Raw genomic sequence first — 23,055 nt, 5'->3', positions numbered from 1 at the left:
AGCAACCTCAAACCAGGCAGTATCAGTCCAGCTTGGTATTTCTTAAATAAAGGTCTTCTAAAATCAGGCTGCTTAACCTAAAGCTGAGCACCAAGTAGTAGTAGCTTAATTCCCCAGACTGCGAGCATTTAAAGTACTTCTGCTGACCTCAGTGTAAGCTCTAACACATTCTACTGAAAAGAGGCCACTTGCTTAAGTGCCAAAAAATGGAGCATAATTTTGGACTTCTACTTTTAGAGTCTTGCTTGTAAAGCAGGGCAAGAGATTGATGCCATCTCAGTTGCAGGACTTGGATGCAGAACACACATAGTCTATCAAGATTCTTGTATATGGCCCCTTTCCTGCTGCATCTCATAACTAAAGCTTGGATGATCATATGCGAAAAGAATTCCCTGCAACGGTGAGCCGGTTCCCCTTTTTGATCATGGTCACTCTCAGATCACCTTGTGTTTCCATCACTGCATGAAACTATCTCAGTTCATCATGAGAGGAGCTACTTCTTACAGTGACACTAAGCATAAGTGATAAGGATGCAGCTGGGTGCCAGGGAAGCACAACCCAAAATCCTCTCCCTCCATCAGAACAGGAAGTTTATAAACCAGACAGCTACACATCTACGCGTGCATGACTCACCTGGCACAAAACACTCTTGGCAGCTATGGGGGCCACCCAATTACTTCCTATACAAACACTGGTCTATCATTTTTGGTTTTACTACTTCACTATAGCAACAGCCAGTGCCTAAACCCAGGTATAACTGTGTCTACAACCAACTGCTGAAACATCTTGCTGGAAGGAAACTGAGTGTCACCCCGAGTCTGAAAAAAACCAACGCCTTGGGATGCAGTGCGTAAGAGGATGGAGCAGCAAACTACCCCATACTGCACTGCATTCTTCCAACACATTGTGGCCATGGAAGTCCTGTATTTCTTTATCTTCTGTGGACCCAGATCTTCCCATTTAACTGAGACTGTAAACCTGAATCTCATTCTAAATCAGGATTGTAGTCACCCATGGTTCCTTGAATAGTCAGAAAGACAGTCCAGAAGGTAATTCAGTGCACCTAAGACTTAAAACACTCTCTGGAGGTCTTTTTTTCTCTCTGTCAACTACAGAAGGAGCTGAAAGTGATGTGCTAGATTTAGGCTGGATGAATCCAAGCTTAATCTACCAGCTGCTAGTCACTGGTAACATCTGGGTTTTTTCTAGAGCTATTCAGTTTGGAAAAAAGATGAGTAACTGCTAAAAGAAGTGAGAACAGACCCATACCAGGATGCTAAAGCAGTGAGGTTTTGAAAATTGTCAGCCAGGAAAATTTTGAAGATGAAGCTGTCTTAGCAGTGCATGACAGTGATCTGACAAACCCTGCTCTGTATGAGAACATCTGTCATCAATTTTTTATATCTTTGGTGCCATCAGAAGACCACAATATTATAAGGCTGGAAAGACCTAGAAAAGTTATCCAGCTCTTCCCTCCCACTCTAGGACACCCTCAGCTCTTTACATCACCCCAGACCGATACTTCACTAACCTTTTCTTAAACCCATGATGGAGGCTCCAAAACCTCTCCAGACAACCTATTCAGTCATCCAACCATTAAAAAGCTTTTTTATTGTATAACCTGGATCTTTCTCATTGCAGTTGAAGTCCATTATTTCCTGTCGTTATTTCCACATGGAGAACAGATTGTTCCCTTCCACTTTATAACAGCCTTTTATGTACTTGAATTCTGTTATCAAGTCCTTCCTTACCTATTATTTATGACCTACACAGCACCAATTGGTGGCAGGGGCTTTACAGACAAAATGAGATAGTCCTTAAGCACTCAAATCCTATCTTCATCTCTCCTGTAACAATCATGACAAAAGGATGTAAGAAAAAGGACAGAAGTACATGGCTACAGCTGAGGCACCATTAGCTCACTTGAGAGGGCAGCACCCTCAGACACAAGATTTGATTTTGTATTATTTTTAACCCTGATTGAATATAAAGAGATGTTCTGAAAGAGGTGGTTTGCAGAGAAGAATTAGGGCAATGCGTGGCTGAAGAAGGAATGGTTTGCTAAAAGCCATACAAAGGAAAAAAACAGAGTGTACCAGAGAGTGAGAAATTTCAGAGGAAGGAGAAGAATCAGCTAAGAAGCTTAATGGTCAACAGCATGACTGAAAGCTGGCATGAGATGGGGGCAACAAGAATCAGCCAGGTGTTCTCCATTTACTGCCCTTGCTGCCACCTCCTCTCAGCCATTTGACTGGTTGCCAAGCCCATGGCTGTGTCCCCATGTCCCCATGGCAAGCAGGGGTGGCAGTGGCCATTATGATAATGGCAGAGACCAAAATCCACCTCTAAACCCTGTCCAGGGTATTTATAGAACTGGAGATCATTTAACTTACTTTCCACATTGATTTTGGCTTGGGTCTTGTCATCAGGACTCTCACAGCAGTAGAAGCCCCTGTCTGCAAAGGAGATGTCCTTAACCACCAAGGTATGCTTTGTTCCCTCAGCTTTGATCTCTATTTTTTCACTGGGCTTCAATACAATGCTGTTCCTCATCCACTTCACCTCTGCAGGCTTGGTCAGCTCTATCTCCAAGGTCACTGTGTCCCTCTCTTCAACTGTTTTGGGCTCCAGTTTCTTCTTGAATGAGATTGAGGCCTCTGCAAAAGGAGAAGAAATACTAGTAAGAAAGTAGAGGATACAGGAGACAAGGTTTCAGAGAGAATGAAAATGGTGGGTCATGTATCTACAGTTCCAGTGCATTCTGGGCATCCATATTTAATGATGCACAAGCAGAATTTCTCTACTGCTTACATAATCAGTCAGAAGGAAGGCCACAAAGTAGCATAGGTCATAACATCAGTGATGGCCACTCAAAGGGATATTATCACCTCCTACCTCGGACTTTGAGATTGGCTTTGCTTTCTACACCCTCAGCATTGGCAGAGATTTCAGCTGCATCTTCCAGCGTCAGATCAGTGATGGTGAGGCTGTGGTTGGTGTCCTTCTGCGAGATCACATACTTCTTGCTGGCTTCAATCTTGGCACCGTTCCTGAGCCAAGTGACCACAGCATCACTGGGAGAGACAGTGCACTTGAACACAGCTTCTTTGCCTTCCTCAGAGACCACGCTGTTGAGACTCGTAACGAATTTCACAACTCTGGGAGCTGATGGACAGGAATAAAAGGTTTAGGAGCATACCTTTGAGACATGGCATAAACACCTTCGAAGAGCCAAAAGCTCCAATGATTTTATCAGAAACGTCAATTTTTATTACAGTAAGTGATCACAATAATGGGTCATTACATTTCCCATGTCTGAGTAAGTTTTGCGTATAGAGATGCCAGAAGAGAGAGGCAAAGAAGGAGGAGGAAAAAATCTCATCTTAGATTTGGGATACTTAATTCCAGCCTCAAATGCAATATGAAGGTCAATTTGGCCACATAATAAGAGATCTGAGCTCAACAAGTCTCAAAATCATTATGTTCTTCACAAATAGAGGTTCCACTGGTGCTGAGAGAGGAAGTGGAGTTTGTATTTTGCTGTCAACACCGGAGACAGCACAAACACACAAATAAACTCAGCTTTGCAGGGCTGTAATGGATGAGGACAAAACCCAAGGATCCCTCCATATTTTGACCATGCAGTTCTAGAGACATACCTTTGGGGGTGATGGTAATGCTGCTCTTGTCATCTCTGGATTCGCAGGAGTACTCTCCCTCATCCTCAGCCCGGATCCCTGTTATCGTCAGTGTTCGTTTGACCCCTTCCTCATGAATCTGGAAACGCTTGCTGGGCTTGATCTGAACTCCATTCCTGCGCCACACCACCTTCCCTTTGGTGTGGCTCACATCACAGGTCAAAGAGACGCTGCCTCCAATCTCAGCATTAACAGCTTCAAGTTTTTTGGCAAACTTCACTGGGATTTCTGAGGTGCAGAAAGAGGAAAAATGATGAGAAAGGAAAAGATAATAAACCTGTTCTAAGAAACCATTTCTGGCCAACTTTAAAAGAAAAAAAGAAAAAAAACAACCAACCAATTTGGGGATCAGAGTAGACAGAAACAAACCAGAAAGGTGGAAATTTAGGGAAATCCCTTTGACATAGAATTTTAATGTCATTATCATCTGTAAAGCAAGAAGCAAGAATCCTGCCTTTAAACAGGATTGGGTTTTGCCTTCTTTTCTTTCTAATTTCATACCCGATGAGACCATGTGGTGGTTTTACATCAGAGCCTGATCCACCTGACTAAACGTAAAAATCCATTTGGATGCACAAGCTCCAGCCACCTTTGTCTCTTCTATCACTGGAGACACAGCCAATGGAGTCAGAGAAATCCAAGGTGTGATTTCTTTCATCCTGAAGGAGACATTTCAATAGGTCAGATGTATCATGACCTATTAGCAACCACTCCTCTGCAATGACTCCAAAGAGGGCTGAGGGGGTGCATCACAGCTGCAGACATCTCCAGTGTGAGTGCCTGAAGAGAAAGGAGTAGGCCTTTGCTCTGGGGAATCACCCCTCTCATCCCTGTCTGTGGACCAGCTATACTTCATCCTTCTGGTCAATTTTTAGTCTCAGCCTTGACCAGGGAGCAGCATCCCAGGTGCACCATCCCAGGAACAGGATAATTCAGGATACAACTCAGGTCTTGTTCCCCCATGTGACCAACTCAAAAATTTTCTCCTCACGCAACATCTCTCTATATCCCCATCAGCTTTGTCATGCTGGTGAGTATGGGGAAGAGCTAAGGCTGTGACATGCCCCAGATACTGGAGGAGACAGAAATAGCATGATGACAGCTGGGAACAGACCCCAGAAAAAGCACCCATCGTAGGCCGCCTTGTTCCCCCGAGTAGCCAACAATGGACAAAAAAAAAATAGGTATTTGGAAGCAGGAGAACTTTGCTGGCCCATGGTCGGGCAGCCACAGCAGCTGCAACAGCAATCCAAGCCTTGAGGTTGGAACAGTTTTAGAGTCTGGACTTCAATTCTATCCTACCACGAGGGAAAGGTAGTTGTTGGGTTGGGACATGACCCGTGCGCTGCTCCCTGCTCACCTTTCACCTGTACTTTGAATTCCTGCTTGTCACTTTTTGTCTGGCAAGTGTACACGGCAGTGTCGGTGCTCTCAGCCAGGTTCACCGTCAGGGTCCTGGACGCCCCCTCACTCTTGATCTCATATTTCTTGCTCGCCTTGATTTCTGTTCCATCCTTGAACCACTTTACTGCAGCGGTTTCGAGCGTTACTGAAGTAGTCAGTGTGATGCTTTCATGTTCTTGGACAATGAGAGGCTCTTTCTGGACAACTTTCTTTTCAAATTTAGCCTCTGGTTCTAGGAAAGAAATTAAAATAGGAAAACTAATAACTTAAATCTCAAATCCCTAACACATCAATTTTCTATTACTCTCTCTTCATGACTCACAACACCAGCTCATCCATAACCTGCAATAACCCAGGGAATATGGCTGAATATTTGTGGCTTGCATAATCTTTTGCTGAGAGAGAAGAAAGAAAACGATCTGTCAGGCAACCCAGAGCTTCTGCTTAAGAAGAGAAGCAGAGGAAAGGAAATGCAAATACACATTTTATCTGCTGCCCACAAAAAGCTTGCTTCTTAGAAGTAAAATGACCTGTGTAATTATTCCCTCTCCCATTTTTAGGATTTTAGATCTAATTAAGAATAAACATTAATATGCTAAACCTGAATTTATGGCCTAGTTTCTTTTCTGCTTGCTCTATTCCCTTTCTCTTGGCTTCTCTATCTTGTACAACGCTTTGCCACAAAACTGGGAAGTTTTGGGGCACACACAGCAGGAGAACAGCTTCTCTTAGTCGCTTTTCTCCATAGCTCTACTTCTGCTCTTCAAAACCCCCCACTTCTACTTTTAGCTCCCCACCACTTCAAAAAGGTTGGGTGATGGGACGTGCGAAGGAGATACCTAGCAAAAAACTACAGAGAATTTCCATAGCCAAAGGAAAATCTTTAGCCAGATTTGCCACCCCCACACTGCTAGATTAAATAAGGTCAAATTAATGTGTGATGTGGTTCACCAATGTTGCTCCAGGGAATATGGGGGCTGCACCATGGCCACTGGTTAGGGAATATCCAGTTTTCCTCTAAGGCACACAGAGAGCTGCTTAGATGAGTCCTCACCAGTTGTTTCCAACTTGAAGGTCAGTTTCTGGCCTGCAGCCTCGCAGATGTATTCTCCAGCATCTTTCTTCTCCAGCTGCTCTATAACCAGGCGCCGGGTTTTGCCCACAGTTTCAATTTTGAATTTTCGTGAGGGAACGAGCAGTCTTCCATCCTTGTACCATTTCACTTCAGTTGCATCCTGTGCTACCTCACAGCTGAGGGTGGCACTTTCTGTCAGGACAGCGTTCACCTCCTTTTGGACCTTTTCCTGGTTTATAAATGCAGGCTTTGGCTCTGAGCGTGGGAAAGGAAGAAAACGTTGATTGTGGGATTAAAATGAGATCAATCTTACAGATCCCTGTGCACAGGTTTGGAAAATATTTAGGTTGTCACTTGCAAAATCTCATTGCCTGCACTGAGCATTTATCTACCCTTCTGTGTGACTGAATTACAGTATGAAAAATAGGGAATTAAAAGCCTAGGAATGGAAAGGACCAAGAGGGTCCTTGACATCAACCCTGTGGCTGCAAGCCACCATGCAAAAAATATTTAATGCAAATGTTCCCAAAGAACATCTGTCCTGCATATCACCAAAAGCTCCCAAAGTCCTTTCACTTAAGATGTAGGACACAAATATAACACTGTGGGGTCCTGGAACAGACGCTTCATGGTCCCTTCCGTTGTCACAAATGTGACTGCCAAAGGCACAAAGGAAATATGACCTCCCTACAGTGCTCAGGTAGGTCAGGACCATGGCTGGCAAAGTACCCAAGACTGTTGTAACATCAACATTCCCTTTAGCATCACGTGCTTAAAACTGTTTGAGCACTTGGGAATCCTGTTCCAAAAAAACAATTGCTGGGAATCTTTCATGACAAAGGGACATTTAGCACCTGGCAAGAAGTAGCAAGGCATCTCAGAAGGCTGAGATCTCAAACGCACAACAGCCAAAATTCATAAAAAAGTACTGAGTTTTCAACCCATCTTGAGGTCTGCCATTGCTGAAATTGCAAATGACGAAACATTCTGGCCTCTCAGTTTTCAGAAATGGAATCGGAAGACTAAAAAGAAAAGGATTTTTGGATGGCTTTTTTGTTTCAAGAATCACCCTTTAGGATCCCAGAAAAGGGAGAGATCTGAATAATATGTTGATTATTATTTCTATTATATTTATATCTGCAACTATTATTATATAGACAGACTAGCAATAAGATAGGCTAAAGCCAAACATTCCCATTTCCACAAATCCAGGCAATCAGGTACAGAAAATCAGGTGAACCCAACAAACCCCAGACTATTACAACCGAGTCATAGAGTAATAGTCATTACAATTATTATTTATTATCCTCTCCTGTAATTCAAACAAGTTATGTTTTACCTGTGACGTCAAGCTTGAAGGTCAGTTTCTGGCCAGCAGCCTCGCAGGTGTACTCCCCAGCATCTTTCTTCTCCACCTGACCCACCACCAGGCGGCGTGATTTACCCTCCGACTCCACCTTGAACTTCTTGCTCGAGGTGATCAGTTTCCCCTCCTTGTACCATTTCACATCGGTCTTCTCCTGGGCCACCTCGCAGCTCAGCGTGGCATTTTCTGACAGTGCAGCTTTCACCTCCTTCTGCACCTTCTCCTTGTTTGTAAACACAACTTCTGGCTCTGAAAAGAGAGAGAAATTCAATGTATCTCTCCGAGATAGGATGTTGCTCAATCCCCTTATTATAGCTGACGGGTAACACTGGAAACCAAGCCTCAACTTGACAACAGACATCTAAAGCTATTGGAAGAAATTGCAATGGTGAAGATTTTTGTGTTTTGTTTTGGGGTTTGAATGCAGACATTGGGCAAGCCCCCTACTGCTCTCCACCATGACTCTGCTCTGAAAGGCACTGACAATCAGCTGCATTGCAGAGGATTTGTTCAGGTTGCACCAACATGTGGGAATGGAGAGGTGCAATCTGTACTTTCCTTTTCATGGTCCTGTTCCTACAGAGGTGGGTAGCTCCCAAAGTTTTCGAAGGATGCAGCTCCTTGTCTTCAAGATTTTATCATGTTTTACATGGAAGATACATCATAACTATCATACTCATTTTCCTAAGTATTCCAGAAACAGGAAGGCTGGGCCAAAGAATCTTTGCTCACCTGTGACATCAAGCTTGAAGGTCAGTTTCTGGCCAGCAGCCTCGCAGGTGTACTCCCCAGCATCTTTCTTCTCCACCTGACCCACCACCAGGCGACGCGATTTGCCCTCCGACTCCACCTTGAACTTCTTGCTCGAGGTGATCAGTTTCCCCTCCTTGTACCATTTCACATCGGTCTTCTCCTGGGCCACCTCGCAGCTCAGCGTGGCATTTTCTGACAGTGCAGCTTTCACCTCCTTCTGCACCTTCTCCTTGTTTGTAAACACAACTTCTGGCTCTGAAAAGAGAGAGAAATTCAATGTATCTCTCCGAGATAGGATGTTGCTCAATCCCCTTATTATAGCTGACGGGTAACACTGGAAACCAAGCCTCAACTTGACAACAGACATCTAAAGCTATTGGAAGAAATTGCAATGGTGAAGATTTTTGTGTTTTGTTTTGGGGTTTGAATGCAGACATTGGGCAAGCCCCCTACTGCTCTCCACCATGACTCTGCTCTGAAAGGCACTGACAATCAGCTGCATTGCAGAGGATTTGTTCAGGTTGCACCAACATGTGGGAATGGAGAGGTGCAATCTGTACTTTCCTTTTCATGGTCCTGTTCCTACAGAGGTGGGTAGCTCCCAAAGTTTTCGAAGGATGCAGCTCCTTGTCTTCAAGATTTTATCATGTTTTACATGGAAGATACATCATAACTATCATACTCATTTTCCTAAGTATTCCAGAAACAGGAAGGCTGGGCCAAAGAATCTTTGCTCACCTGTGACATCAAGCTTGAAGGTCAGTTTCTGGCCAGCAGCCTCGCAGGTGTACTCCCCAGCATCTTTCTTCTCCACCTGACCCACCACCAGGCGACGCGATTTGCCCTCCGACTCCACCTTGAACTTCTTGCTCGAGGTGATCAGTTTCCCCTCCTTGTACCATTTCACATCGGTCTTCTCCTGGGCCACCTCGCAGCTCAGCGTGGCATTTTCTGACAGTGCAGCTTTCACCTCCTTCTGCACCTTCTCCTTGTTGATGAAAGCATCTTCTGCCTCTGGAATTAAGGGTACAGGGGCAGATTTAGGAAAGTAATCTTTCACACACCGCCTCCTTCCCAAATGTACACATCTAGTTTTGGATTGTGTTGCTGAAATGGATTTCCCATTCACATTCCCTGTAAGACCATCAACTGAACTGTTAACCTTTGAATCACAGCCAGTGCCCATGAAGGACTCCGTCACTGGTAGTCCAAGACAGTTTAGATGGCCCTAAGGCTGCTTCCATTTCCACCACTACCTTTCTGTAAAATCTGAAGCAAAGCCATTCACATATCCCAGTGTCCAGCAGCACACCAGTGGATGCAATCTGCAAGTAGTCTGCTGTAAAAGGACAAGCATTAAATTGTCCAAAAAACTTGACAGCTGCAATTTGCTTTGCCAGCAAAAGCTAAGCTTGTCTTGGGAAAATAACTTTGTGAGCCTGTTCTGTGTCTATATCTTTATTTCCCAAATGTTCCAAAGATGCCTCATCCCAGAACTATGTTTCTCTAAGAAATTAAAATTAGCCAGCTCCTATGGTATTTGCTTACCACTGCACCATGCCAGAATCCAAAAGCAATCTAATACATGAACTCCTCAATTTGCTTTAAATTCATCAAGATCCAACTGAGAGATGTCAAGGTTAAATCCTGTTCTTGCTAACGTCATGGTGAAGAGACCTGGTTTCCTCAGCTGCTGCCTCTGCAACCAGTTCTAGTATTTCCTTTTAGTTGGCAGAGGCCACAATAAAATGTTTTCCACCATAATAAAGAGACACTTTATTTATGGAGCGAGCATTCGCAAGAGAACGCTTGTGCTCGGGTTTTCTGTGTCTTTTAATTTCTCCTGCAATTCTTGAATTCTCATTTTGCTATTAGTACATCTCCACCAGATTCCCAGGGAAATTCCCCAGTGATCTTCTGAATGCCCTGGTCTTGGGCTATGGAAATCCACTGCATTCTTAGTTATCAAAGGGAGACAGATTTAATAGTTTGAACACAACCGCATGAATAAAATAGAAGAAATTAAATACTGGCTCCATCACTGCCTGCTGAGATGGAATTTGTCAAGCCACGTAACTTTTCTCTCTTTCAACTTTTTCAGGATGTAAACCAGAGATGAAGCAAATTAACTCACCCGTGACGTCAAGCTTGAAGGTCAGTTTCTGGCCAGCAGCCTCGCAGGTGTACTCCCCAGCATCTTTCTTCTCCACCTGACCCACCACCAGGCGACGCGATTTACCCTGCGACTCCACCTTGAACTTCTTGCTCGAGGTGATCAGTTTCCCCTCCTTGTACCATTTCACATCGGTCTTCTCCTGGGCCACCTCACAGCTCAGCGTGGTGTTCTGCTTCAGCACTGCCTTCACCTCCTTTTGCACTTTGTCTTTGTGTTCAAACACGTCATCTGAAAAATTGGAAAGAAGGAAAAATCTAGAAAAAAACCCATGAAGATTAAAGCTTTGTCTCCAAGATCATACGGTACTGGGTTTTTAATGGGTTATCACCTGGTAGATTACAGTTGAAATAAAGCACCTGTAAAATAAAGAAGGCTAACAGAGTCAGGGTTAAGCAAATGCTCAAGGAAGCACTGGCAGGAACAGCTTGATGCCAGACAGCGGAGTTTCTGGCTGCTGCTCATTTGGGCAGCAAGAACCTCCATGCCTGATCTTTAGGTTTACACCAACTTTCCTACACACACTCTGTCCAGTGACCCTCTGCAGGCCAGGCATGCTGGGCTCTCTTGGGGAAGCAGGGCATGTTCTGCTCACTCACAGAAAAGTCTGGGCTGCATATTCACAGTAAACAGGATATACCCCAGGCAGGACCTTTCATTTGCCAGCACTGTCCCCCACATTAGGGTCCAAGTAATTTTTGGGGAAAAAAACCTAAACAGATTATGAAATAGATGCATAACAACTGGAGTACCTTCACAAAGGTTTATATGGAGTCGTGTCCTTAGGAAACAGCATCACTCCCCAGATATGTTCTACAGAACATGTGCTACTAATAGCACAAAATCACAGTCATAAAATAATTTAGGTTAGGAGTGATCTCTGGAGGTCATCCAGTCCCACTTCCCCACTCACAGCAGATAAAATTACACCCAGTTATTCGGGGCCATGTCCCACTGAGTATCTATCTCCAGCGATGGAGATCTCACAACTTCAAGGCTCCTGTTGCAGAGCTTGACCACCCTCATGCTGCAAGTTTTCCCTAATATCTTTTCACAACCTCTCGTATTCTAACTTCTATACTTTGCCTCTTCTATCACTGTGCATCTTTGAGAAGAACGTGGAGCTGTGGACTCTACATCACCCCATCGGATAGTTGCAGGCTGCAATGTAACCTCCCTTTTGCCTTCTCTTCTTCAGCCTGAACAAAGATGACATGTGCTCCAGCCCCCTCGTCATCTTGGTTGCCTCCGCTGGAGCTGTGCCAGTAACATCTTGGGTTTCCAGTTGTAATAGCTGTCAGATTCTCCAATCAGGGCAGAAACTGAATTAAGAATAGTAATTTGATTTTGGGCTTGGTTTTGGTAAATTCCAAGAACATAATTTTAGAAGCTGGGCATGGGAAATAACCTTGGGTATAGGGATCATAAGATGATCTAGTCTAAAGTAAACAGAGGAATTAACAAAAATATCTCTGTAACACGCTTATTTGGAACTAGCAAACTTGAATGAATTATGAGAACTGACTGAGGAAGAAAAGATGAACAATTTGTTCAAGACTCAAACGTGGGACTTGGTATCTTCACAGGAAAGTGTTCAGAATCTACATCCTACCCAGTGGAAAAGCAGGAAGGAAAAGAACAGCAAAGCCAACTAAACAAATATGTAACTGCCCTTCAAATCCTTTAAAAGGCAAAGCACAAATAAGGAAAGGAAAAAAGGACAACTCTGCCGGAAAGCTGTCTCTCTGGTGTCAGGAACTGCAGTAATAAAGGAAGATTTCCCAAAAGTCAGCTTGGATCTAAGCTCATGAAGGAAGTTAAGACATCTAGCAAGGGGTACTCTAGCACCAGAAAAACATCCAGACAAGGGAAGAAGTGGGGCGATGATGCAAAGAGTGTACGTTTCCGTTCCAGAGCTCTTTGTACCACTCTTTGGAAGAAAACAAGCCAATGGTCCTAGAAAGTGTTCTCCTACAGGCTAATTTGTTCATTTTGGCTCTTGCTCTCACTCTAGGTAGACGTTTTGCCCTTCAGTGCAAAGCGATGGAGCACAAGCAGGCTGAGTGAGGGACTCCTAAGATCACATGCTATGTTCCATCCTAGGCAACCCTTTTCAGTGAGAGCTTTTAGTTGTTTGAATTTGCCTCAGGGGACTGGCACTTCTTACACAAAGTCTAGCTGGTACTCCTGCTCAGTTGTATCTTTAATCAACAGCAATGTGAACAAAAAAGGGTGATCTAGGGCTAAAGCACAAATGGTCAGAAGACCCATTTTCCAGTTTTGGTTCTGCAGCATATTTCGTCAACAATCTTGAAGAAGAACCCAAAGGGTCTCACCATTTCTGCCTTCAAAATGACCAGTAAATCTCTCTGTGGCAAGAGGGAGCCTGTTCTTCTCTGTTCTCTTTTCTTGTATTTACCCATTTGCAAAATCTGAGTAACGGCTTCTCTTTGGCAACGATGGGCTTGGGCAACAGTCGTCTATAGTTGAAGACAAAATGCCTGTCCCCCTTTCTATGGTACCCAGCTACCTCAAAGCCTGTGATATGAAGAGCACTTCCATGAGGTAGGACACTCTTCTTATCCCTGTTTACAAAGAGGATGTGAGATGCAAAGAAGGTTGGTGACAGCGGGGTTCCCCCTACGTCAACCTGCAGAGGATGGTGCTATTTCCCAAAAAAATGAACTCCCGGTGTCCAAGCCACAGAATTTTCTCTCATGAATGAGACACTCATAAATTACTTTCTCAGAAGTCCTGAAAGCAGCCCAGTCTTTGGGTTTTCATCCAAAAGTCTTGCACCTTTTAAATGTGTGCTGGGTTTGGCTGGGAGAGAGTTAATTCTTTTCACAGCAGCTGGTATGGGGCTGTGTTTTGGATTTGTTCTGAAAACAGTGCTGATGACACAGGGATGTTTTCATTCCTGCTGAGCAGGGATTACACAGAGCCCAGGCCTTTTCTGCTCCTCATCCCACCCCACCAGCGAGGAGATTGGGGGTGCACAAGAAGCTGTGAGGGGACCCAGCCTGGACAGCTGACCCCAACTGACCAGAGGGATAGTCCAGGCCATATGACATGCTCAGCAATAAAACTAGGGGGAAGGTTGGCCAGGGGGGGGTGCTGCTCAGGGACTGGCTGGGCATCGGTTGTTTGGTAATGGGCAACTGTTTTCATTTGCATCACTTGTCTTTCTTGGGTTTTGTTTCTCTCTCTTTGTTATTTTCCTTTTCATTACAATTTATTATTATTATTTTATTTCAAATATGAAACTCTTCTTATCTCAACCCATGAGTTTTCTCATTTTTACCCTTCCAATTCTCTTCCTCCCATCCTGCTGGGAGGGAGAATGAGCGAGCGGCTGCGTGGTGCTTAGTTTCTGGCTGGGTTTAAACCATGACTGCTCGTACCTCAGCAAGGCCCACAATGGACAGTCACATGAATCTCAGTGCTGTAATATCACAGAATCATAGAATGTTTTGGGTTGGAAGGCCACACTGGTAGCAGGCCAGCCACAAACCACCTCCAACGTGGAAGATGCATAACCATATCCATAGCTGAGTCCAGAATAAATAGCTCAGAGGCGTGACAGTGCACCAGCCTGTGTAGATGCACACACTTCCAAATAGACATGGTTAGATTCTAGCGTTGAATGAATCCACTGAAAGAAAGATACAGCAAATCTCTGCACCGAATCCAATCATATTGTCCCACATCACTTCCTGGGATGCGCTTTTAATTGCCTGCATCTCTAAGGTTTTCTCCTGGTCCACAATCAGAAAAGAAACATCTACATCAAATTTAGGTATTCTTCCCTCATAACGCTTTTAAGGAAGACAGAAGCAAGGAAGATGAGAAGGGAAGAACTGGGTAATATATTCCACAAAAATAACTAGCAGCAAGGACAGAAATGTATGCACTGAAACACAAGAGGTTTCAGCTGAACGTGAGGAAAAACTTCTCTATCTTGAGGGTGACAGAGCACTGGAACAGGCTGACCAGGGGGACTGTGGAGTCTCCTTCGCTGGAGATATTCAAACCCTGCCTGGATGATGTCCTGTGCAATCTTCTGTAGGTGAGACTGGTCTAGCAGGCAGGTTGGACTGGGTGATCTCCAGAGGTCCCTTCCAACCCTTGCCATTCTGGGATTCAGTGCGGTATTAGAAAATTCTCTCCAAGCCATGTCTTGTCTACATGTGGCAAAAAAACTCTGTCCCAGCAGAGATGGAAACTACAGATTCTTAGAGCGGAACTACAGACTCCTAAAAAGAGTGGAAGGATTGTGGTTTGCTTGTCTTGTTCTTAAGTCATTTTTCTTAATAACCATTTCTGGTCAAAATTGTGGAGAGAACACTAGCCTAAGAAGGCTTTTCTCTTTCCCAAAGCATCCAAACACATGCCCTTAATACTGACTTTTAAGAATACCCACCTAAGCTCTATTGCAGGCCCATATAGACCAAGGCTGGAAGTAAATCTATGTCACTGGGAATCTTTCTTTATAGCTACAGCAAAAAAAAAATTAAAAAAAAAATAATCAGACAATCCCTCACCTGTGATGTCAAGTTTGAAGGTCAGTTTCTGGCCAGCAGCCTCGCAGGTGTACTCCCCAGCATCTTTCTTCTCCACCTGACCCACCACCAGGCGGCGTGATTTGCCCTCCGACTCCACCTTGAACTTCTTGCTCGAGGTGATCAGTTTCCCCTCCTTGTACCATTTCACATCGGTCTTCTCCTGGGCCACCTCACAGCTCAGCGTGGCATTTTCTGATAGTGCAGCTTTCACCTCCTTCTGCACCTTCTCCTTGTTGATAAATGCATCTTCTGCTTCTGTGGGTGGGAAAAAGAATTGAGAAATCACATGTATGTTCACACTGTCCAAAATGTTCACAACCAAATGCAAAATCCTCCTTAGAAGGCCTCCCACAACTCTGCCACTCACAGCTAAGATACAGTCAGACAGGACATGGGCCCCTGTACAGCCTGAGGGCAACACATCATCCAGTTCTGAGCAAAACAATTCAATGCCTCAGGACTTAAGGATCTTCCCATCCCCATGGATCCATAAGAAATCTGATTTTTTGTTCCTTTATGTAATGCACATATAAGAACCCAATCTCATCTGCCGCTGGGACTCCAGTGTAAGCCTGCCCACTCTAGGTATGTCCTGAGCATGATTCCAGATCTATTTTTGTACACATGTGGGAGCTGACCCCACCTTTATCCCTATAAATCACAACAGCATTTGTAAACTTTTTCAATTTTTCTTTACTCTGACATCAGAAAACCAGAAGGACCGCTGAGTAGGATTCATCTCACAGATGAAGACACCTAGTTATAGGCGTCTGTCTGATGGTGGATGCTCACAAGCTGGTTGCCTGATCTCCCCCACTACTCCACGAACATCTAGGCTACACAGACCCTGGAGCCTAGAGAGTGATTGGTTTTGCTCTGTCGTAAAGGGAAGCCATGGACAGTTCTGTGACGAGAACCAACATATTTCCCACCTGTGACATCAAGCTTGAAGGTCAGTTTCTGGCCAGCAGCCTCGCAGGTGTACTCCCCAGCATCTTTCTTCTCCACCTGACCCACCACCAGGCGACGCAATTTGCCCTCCGACTCCACCTTGAACTTCTTGCTCGATGTGATCAGTTTCCCCTCCTTGTACCATTTCACATCGGTCTTCTCCTGGGCCACCTCGCAGCTCAGCGTGGCATTTTCTGACAGTGCAGCTTTCACCTCTTTCTTCACTTTGTCCTTGTTGATAAATGCATCCTCTGCTTCTGTGGGTGGGAGAAACAATTTAAAAATCACATATATGTTCACGCTGTCCAGACCCAAATGAAAAATCCTGTTTCTGACAACTTGCACATCTCTTTATTTTGCAATGGTCCCACTCACAGCTAAGACACGATCAGACAGGACATGGCCCTCTGTACAGCCTGAGGAAAAACATCAGCCAGTTTTGAACAAAACAATCCAATGCCTCAGGACTTAAGGATCTTCCCATCCCCATGGATCCATAAGAAATCTGACTTTTTGTTCCTTTATGTAATGCACATATAAGAACCCAATCTCATCTGCGACTGAGACCCGTATGCAAGCCTTGCCCACTCTAGGTTCTTCTTGCACAAACCTATTTTCCTACCTCTTCAAGACCTATTTTTGTACACATGTGGGAGCTGACCCTACCTTTATCCCTATAAATCGCAACAGCATATGTAAACTTTTTCAATTTTTCTTTACTCTGACAGCAGAAAGCCAGAAGGACCCACTGAGTGGGATTCATCTCACAGATGAAGACACCTAGTTATAGGCATCTGTCTGATGGTGGATGCTCACAAGCTGGTTGCCTGATCTCCCCCACTACTCCACGAACATCTAGGCTACACAGACCCTGGAGCCTAGAGAGTGATTGGTTTTGCTCTGTCGTAAAGGGAAGCCATGGACAGTTCTGTGACGAGAACCAACATATTTCCCACCTGTGACATCAAGCTTGAAGGTCAGTTTCTGGCCAGCAGCCTCGCAGGTGTACTCCCCAGCATCTTTCTTCTCCACCTGACCCACCACCAGGCGACGCGATTTGCCCTCCGACTCCACCTTGAACTTCTTGCTCGAGGTGATCAGTTTCCCCTCCTTGTACCATTTCACATCGATCTTCTCCTGGGCCACCTCGCAGCTCAGCGTGGCATTTTCTGACAGTGCAGCTTTCACCTCTTTCTTCACTTTGTCCTTGTTGATAAATGCGTCTTCTGTTTCTGAAATGGGGAAGCATTAGGGAAAAAAAATACATAAGTTATAAATATCTTGTGACCCAAAGATATTACATGTATTTTGTGTAAGTGCTCTACAGGGTCATTTCTTGTAAGTAACCGTGCTTTGCAGTTCTTTTTGTCACACAGAATAACGCATCCTCAAAACATATTCCATGTAATTATCATATCTCAGCGAGTAGTCTTCATTAACAGGTCGACTGCCTCATTTGCAAATTTCTTATAATGAAGACACAGATAAATTTCCTCCTTTGTGTCTTTATGGTATTTCTACACCCCACATTTGGAACTAAACAAATATAGCACAATTATGAGTTGCCACCTTCACTATCACATTATTTACGGGAATTTACCAGCATCTCGGTATTTTAAACTAAGACTGGGTATTGTTCCGAAAATATCTTGTAACTCAATCCCAACGAAATGACAAAGATACAGTTCTTAATATGGAAAAGTACCTGCCCCACATTATACATTAAACTGGCCTATAAAATTTGAAATATTCTTTTCTTGCCTCTGAAATCTTCAATTTTTCAGAAAATTGGCCATAAAGAATCTTCTCTTAATACTTCACACAAGCAACAAGAATGGAGTCTTTAAAATCAGGTTTTTTTGCACAGTGCCACTTAGAATTTCCATCTCAACAACGGGACTTGGCATCAGAAGGATATTGTATGCAATTAGCAATTAGTTACGTATAGGCATTGAAAAGATTTGGTTGTCACCTTGCTAAGTAGGACTGACTGATAATTTGCATCTTTTACCAATTACTTTAATGATTGTTTTACCTGGTTCTCCTTTTACCAACAACTGGCATGGTCACTGTTAGCTTTTATATTACTGTACATTTAAGATGTGGGAGGACAAACAGACCCTAAATAAATGGGCTGCCACATTTTTTCCCACTGATTTACCCTAAGAAATAACTGCACAAGAGGTGGAAAATATTTCTGGTATGCCTACATGACGGAAATCACATAGCAACAACCGTCCAGCATTTAGCATAGGTGGCCTATACCTATTTGGGTCCCAGGTAGGTACTTGAGCGTTGAAGTCCATGATTTCACTGCTACAGAAGCACAAGCTCCCAAGATAAATGCTGGACTAGCAAGTGTATGTGGTTGCCATTGCCCTTCAGTTGCAGTACAAACGTGGAAGATAATTTGGGGTTGGACTAGATGACCTCTAGTGGTCCCTTCCAACCCAAAACGTTCTATGATTCTATGATAATTCATCCACCCAGCTTCAGTAATCTGGGCTACCTGGTTGAGATGACCTGGGAGGCTTTTAGTTCTCCTGGCAGTCATGGTGAACCCCTTCCATAACCTGTGCTACTGCTTTCCTCCCCCCAGTCACTCTCTGCAGCTTCCTAGTGCCAACCTTTACGCCTCCTTGATGACTTTCTCCTCTGCCTACCGTCTCTGTCATGTCTGTACTCTGAGGGGCAGCAGCTGCCTGGGAGGGTAAGGAGTAGGAGTAAGTTCAGGTCAAGTTCCTACAGTGCTGCCCATGGCACTACATGCAGTCCTGGGAGCCACATCCTAAGCTTGCCATCAATATTGCACCGTCTGTGGAAAGAGAGAGGTCCTGCAAGGGAGCAAGCAGAAGCAGGAGCCCAGCTTATGTGCTCTGCATTTGAGCTCCTCAATTTATATTGGCTGTAGAAGGGGTGCAAGGAGAAGTCATTGTCATTAAGGTATCATTAACAAGGCAGCGTACATGGCCTGTGCTGGGTGATGCAAAACTCCTCAAAGGCACAACATCAGCCCACTGCACATTAAACAGCATTTTGACACCTAAAAGAGCTTGAGCACACACCACGGTTTGCATTCAAAATTGGTTGCAAGAATTCAACCTCCATCTACAACTTGGGCTGTGAATACGCAGGGTGCACTAAACAAACGAGTTACAAACCCGTCTGTGTCAGTGGGTGCTGTATTGAAAATCTCAAGTTAGCAGGGCAGGAACACGCCAGCTGGGTTACTCACTTGTCCTCTGTATTCTTGCCCTTTAATATAAACCGTTGTTATAGGAATTGTGACTAAAACTTCTAATCAGCTTACGAAGTGATTTAAACTCGCCACTAATTTGCCTTAGAAACTTATTTTAAAGTTAAACAAGTACTCGGAGCAGAAGATGTTTCCAACCTCAGCTGAAACTGGTTAGTGTAGTTCTCTGAAACTGAGGAAACCCCTTTTTAGGCCGTGGAGCTTTCACCAACTTCAAATAAGGATTTCACTGCATGCCATGAATACTGAAATAATGAGATTTCCAAATCAGCTCTTCTGGCTACGTGTCTAGCCCAGCCTCAAGGTGTGCAACACGTGCTTCTTTTTATATTAAGCCAAAAAGCCATAGCTGCATCCCAATACTCAACACTGAGCATCTAACCTTCAAGCTGTCCTTAAATAGGGAAGGTTTTGTGCTACCAGTGGAGCCCTGGAGCACAGGAACCCTGAAAAGCTTTCTGAGCGCGATGGTAACAGGATAAATTAAGACTCAGAAAGCCACCGCACTTTGGGATAATCTCGTAAGATGAGGATTTCTGCAGCAAAAGAGCCAACCACCCAGAGCACTCGTAATCCCTCCTGACTTTCACACTAGATCGTTTTCCAGCGAGTGCTGGACTTGCATGTCAAGTTACAGTTGTACACACGAGGAATACAGCAACGGTAGCTAGGCAAGCGCTCTCCGCTTACGACAGAGGGGGAAAGGTGTTACATTACCCTGTGCAGCCGTGAAGTCATCAGGTTTGAAAAAGAACTGAAAACCTTTGGTTTCTGAGGCAGACAGCTAAGAATAGCCCTCAGCTAGAGAAATTCAAGTGTAAAAGCACTAAATTTCTGTGGTTTCTGCCTACACCTCTGCAGTAATGTAAGAACTGGTTTCAGCAGCTGAGCATGAACGTGGTTTATACCCATGGCCTTTCTATCAATGTCCATGTTGCATTTTCTCTGAAAGATGCCTCTCAAATCTAGCCTCACTGTAGTCCATCCTTCACTGAAACTAGCAGTTCCCTGAACCAAAAGCAGGAGCCACACAATTCATGAAAAAGCGCCAAGGTGCCCCAACTGACAGCCTGTGTACCCCATGCAGAGTGGGAGCACATAACAGCTATGGGGAGCAGCACAGCTTTATGCTACAGCAGCAGTTGCATGTTGGACGTAGAATATGGAGGGAGCAGGATGCCCCAAGACAGCGGGAGAGCAGTAAGGACCGCAACTTTTACAGGGGAACAGCACTCGAGCTATGCCCTGCAAGGACTTCAGGTCTCCAGCATGGCTGCGAGCAGGAAAGCCAACAGACTCCTCATGCAATTGCTCTTCTACATAGCTGATAAAATGCCAGACCTCTGCCAGCATTATGGTCCCAGTGTGTTTGATGCCATGAGAAAGCAGAGGAGAAAATAGATTCCCTGTTCTGATCATCTCAGAATACGAGACAAGAACATGGAACTGTTGGAGTGGGGCCAGAGGAGGGCTACTACAATGATCCGAGGGCTGGAGCCCCTCTGCTATGAGGCCAGGCTGGGAGAGTTGGGGGTGTTCAGCCTGGAGAAGAGAAGGCTGTGGGCAGAGCTGAGTGCGGCCGGTCAGGGCTTCAAGGGGGCCCAGAGGAAAGGTGTTGCCCAGGGAGGGGGTGGAGGCCCCATCCCTGGAAAAGTTCCAGGCCAGGTTGGACGGGGCTGTGAGCAACCTGGTCTGGTTAAAGGTGTCCCTGCTCCTGCAGGGGGGGTTGGGCTGGGTGACCTCTAGGGGTCCCTTCCAACCCAAAACATTCTATGATTCTATGAACTGTAACATTAACAGAGAGGCATTTGGCTGCAAAGACAGCGGAGTGTTATGAATATGAACAAAACAAACCCCTTTCTTATCACCCAGTTCAGAAATGATCACTCAGAATGCAGCTGAAATGTCCATGGATGCCTGGAGCCTGAGATAAAATTGACTGGACCTCTTGCAAAATATACTGAGACCAAAGAAGTCTCTAGTGTAGTCAGATGTGAAAGAACACCCTCAGTGTTAGCAACATGATTTGGAGTCTGAGGATTTAAGGAGAAAAATGCAAACACAAATAAACATTCCTGGACTCGTGACTGGTCATTACAGATGTAGAAATCTCAATGAACGGTCATTACCTTCAGATCCAGCAGATCGCAGATATGTGCAGTGCAGCTGATGCAAAATTTTTGGGACTATGTACTACAATCAACTCCCAAACATTCTTAGATGTGGCCTCCCAAACATTCTCAATGCAGCCACAATAAAGAAGGGATCTTGTAAACACTACTGTTTAAATATCGCTTGGTAGGCAAGTATTTGCATCATTTCTCGTAGCTTTACAAATCACAAGCAGGTATCCAACAACAGATGAAAGAAGGGGTAGGGGAAGAGCTGGATGAAAAGTGATTAAATACAAATCTTAATTCAAGTCACACATATCTGTATCTATTTCTGCTCATCATCCGCAGAAGTTTCACGGTGCATGGAGTTATGAGGGTGCACTCACATATGCGTTCGCACAGCCAGACTGTGGGCTTTACAAATCACAAGCAGGTATCCAACAACAGATGAAAGAAGGGGTAGGGGAAGAGCTGGATGAAAAGTGATTAAATACAAATCTTAATTCAAGTCACACATATCTGTATCTATTTCTGCTCATCATCCGCAGAAGTTTCACGGTGCATGGAGTTATGAGGGTGCACTCACATATGCGTTCGCACAGCCAGACTGTGGGGTAGCTGAAGCAATTCTCTGTTTTGGGATTTTTTGGAAAAGATGAAATAAAGAGGGAAGAAGACAGTGTTCATGGATGAACAGCAATAACTAGAGGAAGAATAGCAATACTGATGATCAAATTGGAAGAGGTCTTTAGCACAGTGCCTGCTAAGGAAAAATCTTGATTCACTATCTGACCCTAAGGACATGTACAGGGAACTGAGGAGCTGATATCAGGATGCCTACACGTAACCAGTAGATGTGCCCAGTCTTACACAACCTCACTGAAATTGTAGCTTAGGTCAACATCAAAAAGTACTTTAACAGCATTTCTAATATTTTGACAGAGAAAACAGGGGAAAACATCCAGACATAAAGAAAAGGCAATGAAATTGGTCTCCCACCTGTGACATCAAGCTTGAAGGTCAGTTTCTGGCCAGCAGCCTCGCAGGTGTACTCCCCAGCATCTTTCTTCTCCACCTGACCCACCACCAGGCGACGCGATTTGCCCTCCGACTCCACCTTGAACTTCTTGCTCGAGGTGATCAGTTTCCCCTCCTTGTACCATTTCACATCGGTCTTCTCCTGGGCCACCTCGCAGCTCAGCGTGGCATTTTCTGACAGTGCAGCTTTCACCTCCTTCTGCACCTTCTCCTTGTTTGTAAACACAACTTCTGGCTCTGGAGAGACAGAGAGACGTTAATCAGCCCACTTGCAAGAGGATCAGGAGGTAGGGAGGGAGCTGGAAAGCTGAATCCATTTTACCCCTCTACAGCCCCAGCAGGGCAATGCATCTGGAATGAGTTTCCATGCTACCTTCCTTCCCTAGGTGTCATTTACCTGACACCTTAGAGACCTTAACATGTATCAAGCCTTACCACCATATTCTCCCCTCAGGCTGAAACAAGCCCTTCCAAGGGAAAGAAAATGAGTGCAGACAGTGGGCAGACACCCAACCTCTATTCCACCATGACTCTGCTCTGAAATGCACTGACAATCAGCTGCAGTGCAGATTTGTTCTCATTGCACTAACATTTGAGGATGGAGATGTGCAATCAATACCCCTCTACTTTGCCCTGGTGAGACTCCACCTGGAGCACTGGGT

At 44.7% G+C, this 23,055-nt stretch overlaps 1 protein-coding gene across 1 annotated transcript in view; it reads right to left on the bottom strand.

Moving 5' to 3' along the window:
* Nucleotides 1-22,643, bottom strand: part of OBSCN (obscurin, cytoskeletal calmodulin and titin-interacting RhoGEF) — a gene marked incomplete at its 5' end in the record, with an annotated part of 163,633 nt that extends 140,990 nt beyond the window's left edge. Inside the window, 13 exon segments of the mRNA XM_035892522.1 lie at nt 2,394-2,657; nt 2,896-3,165; nt 3,660-3,926; nt 5,059-5,334; nt 6,157-6,432; nt 7,517-7,792; nt 8,276-8,551; nt 9,035-9,310; nt 10,374-10,700; nt 15,014-15,289; nt 15,967-16,242; nt 16,942-17,217; nt 22,355-22,643. Coding sequence (XP_035748415.1) covers nt 2,394-2,657; nt 2,896-3,165; nt 3,660-3,926; nt 5,059-5,334; nt 6,157-6,432; nt 7,517-7,792; nt 8,276-8,551; nt 9,035-9,310; nt 10,374-10,700; nt 15,014-15,289; nt 15,967-16,242; nt 16,942-17,217; nt 22,355-22,643 — 3,625 coding nt within the window.
* Between the last annotated feature and the right edge of the window lie 412 nt (nt 22,644-23,055).

Source organism: Egretta garzetta, unplaced genomic scaffold, assembly GCF_000687185.1.
Source record: "Egretta garzetta isolate BGI_Z169 unplaced genomic scaffold, ASM68718v1 scaffold124, whole genome shotgun sequence".
Classification (NCBI taxonomy): domain Eukaryota; kingdom Metazoa; phylum Chordata; class Aves; order Pelecaniformes; family Ardeidae; genus Egretta; species Egretta garzetta.
Note: the sequence above shows the minus strand (reverse complement) of the source record. Positions and strands in the feature narration are given on the sequence as shown.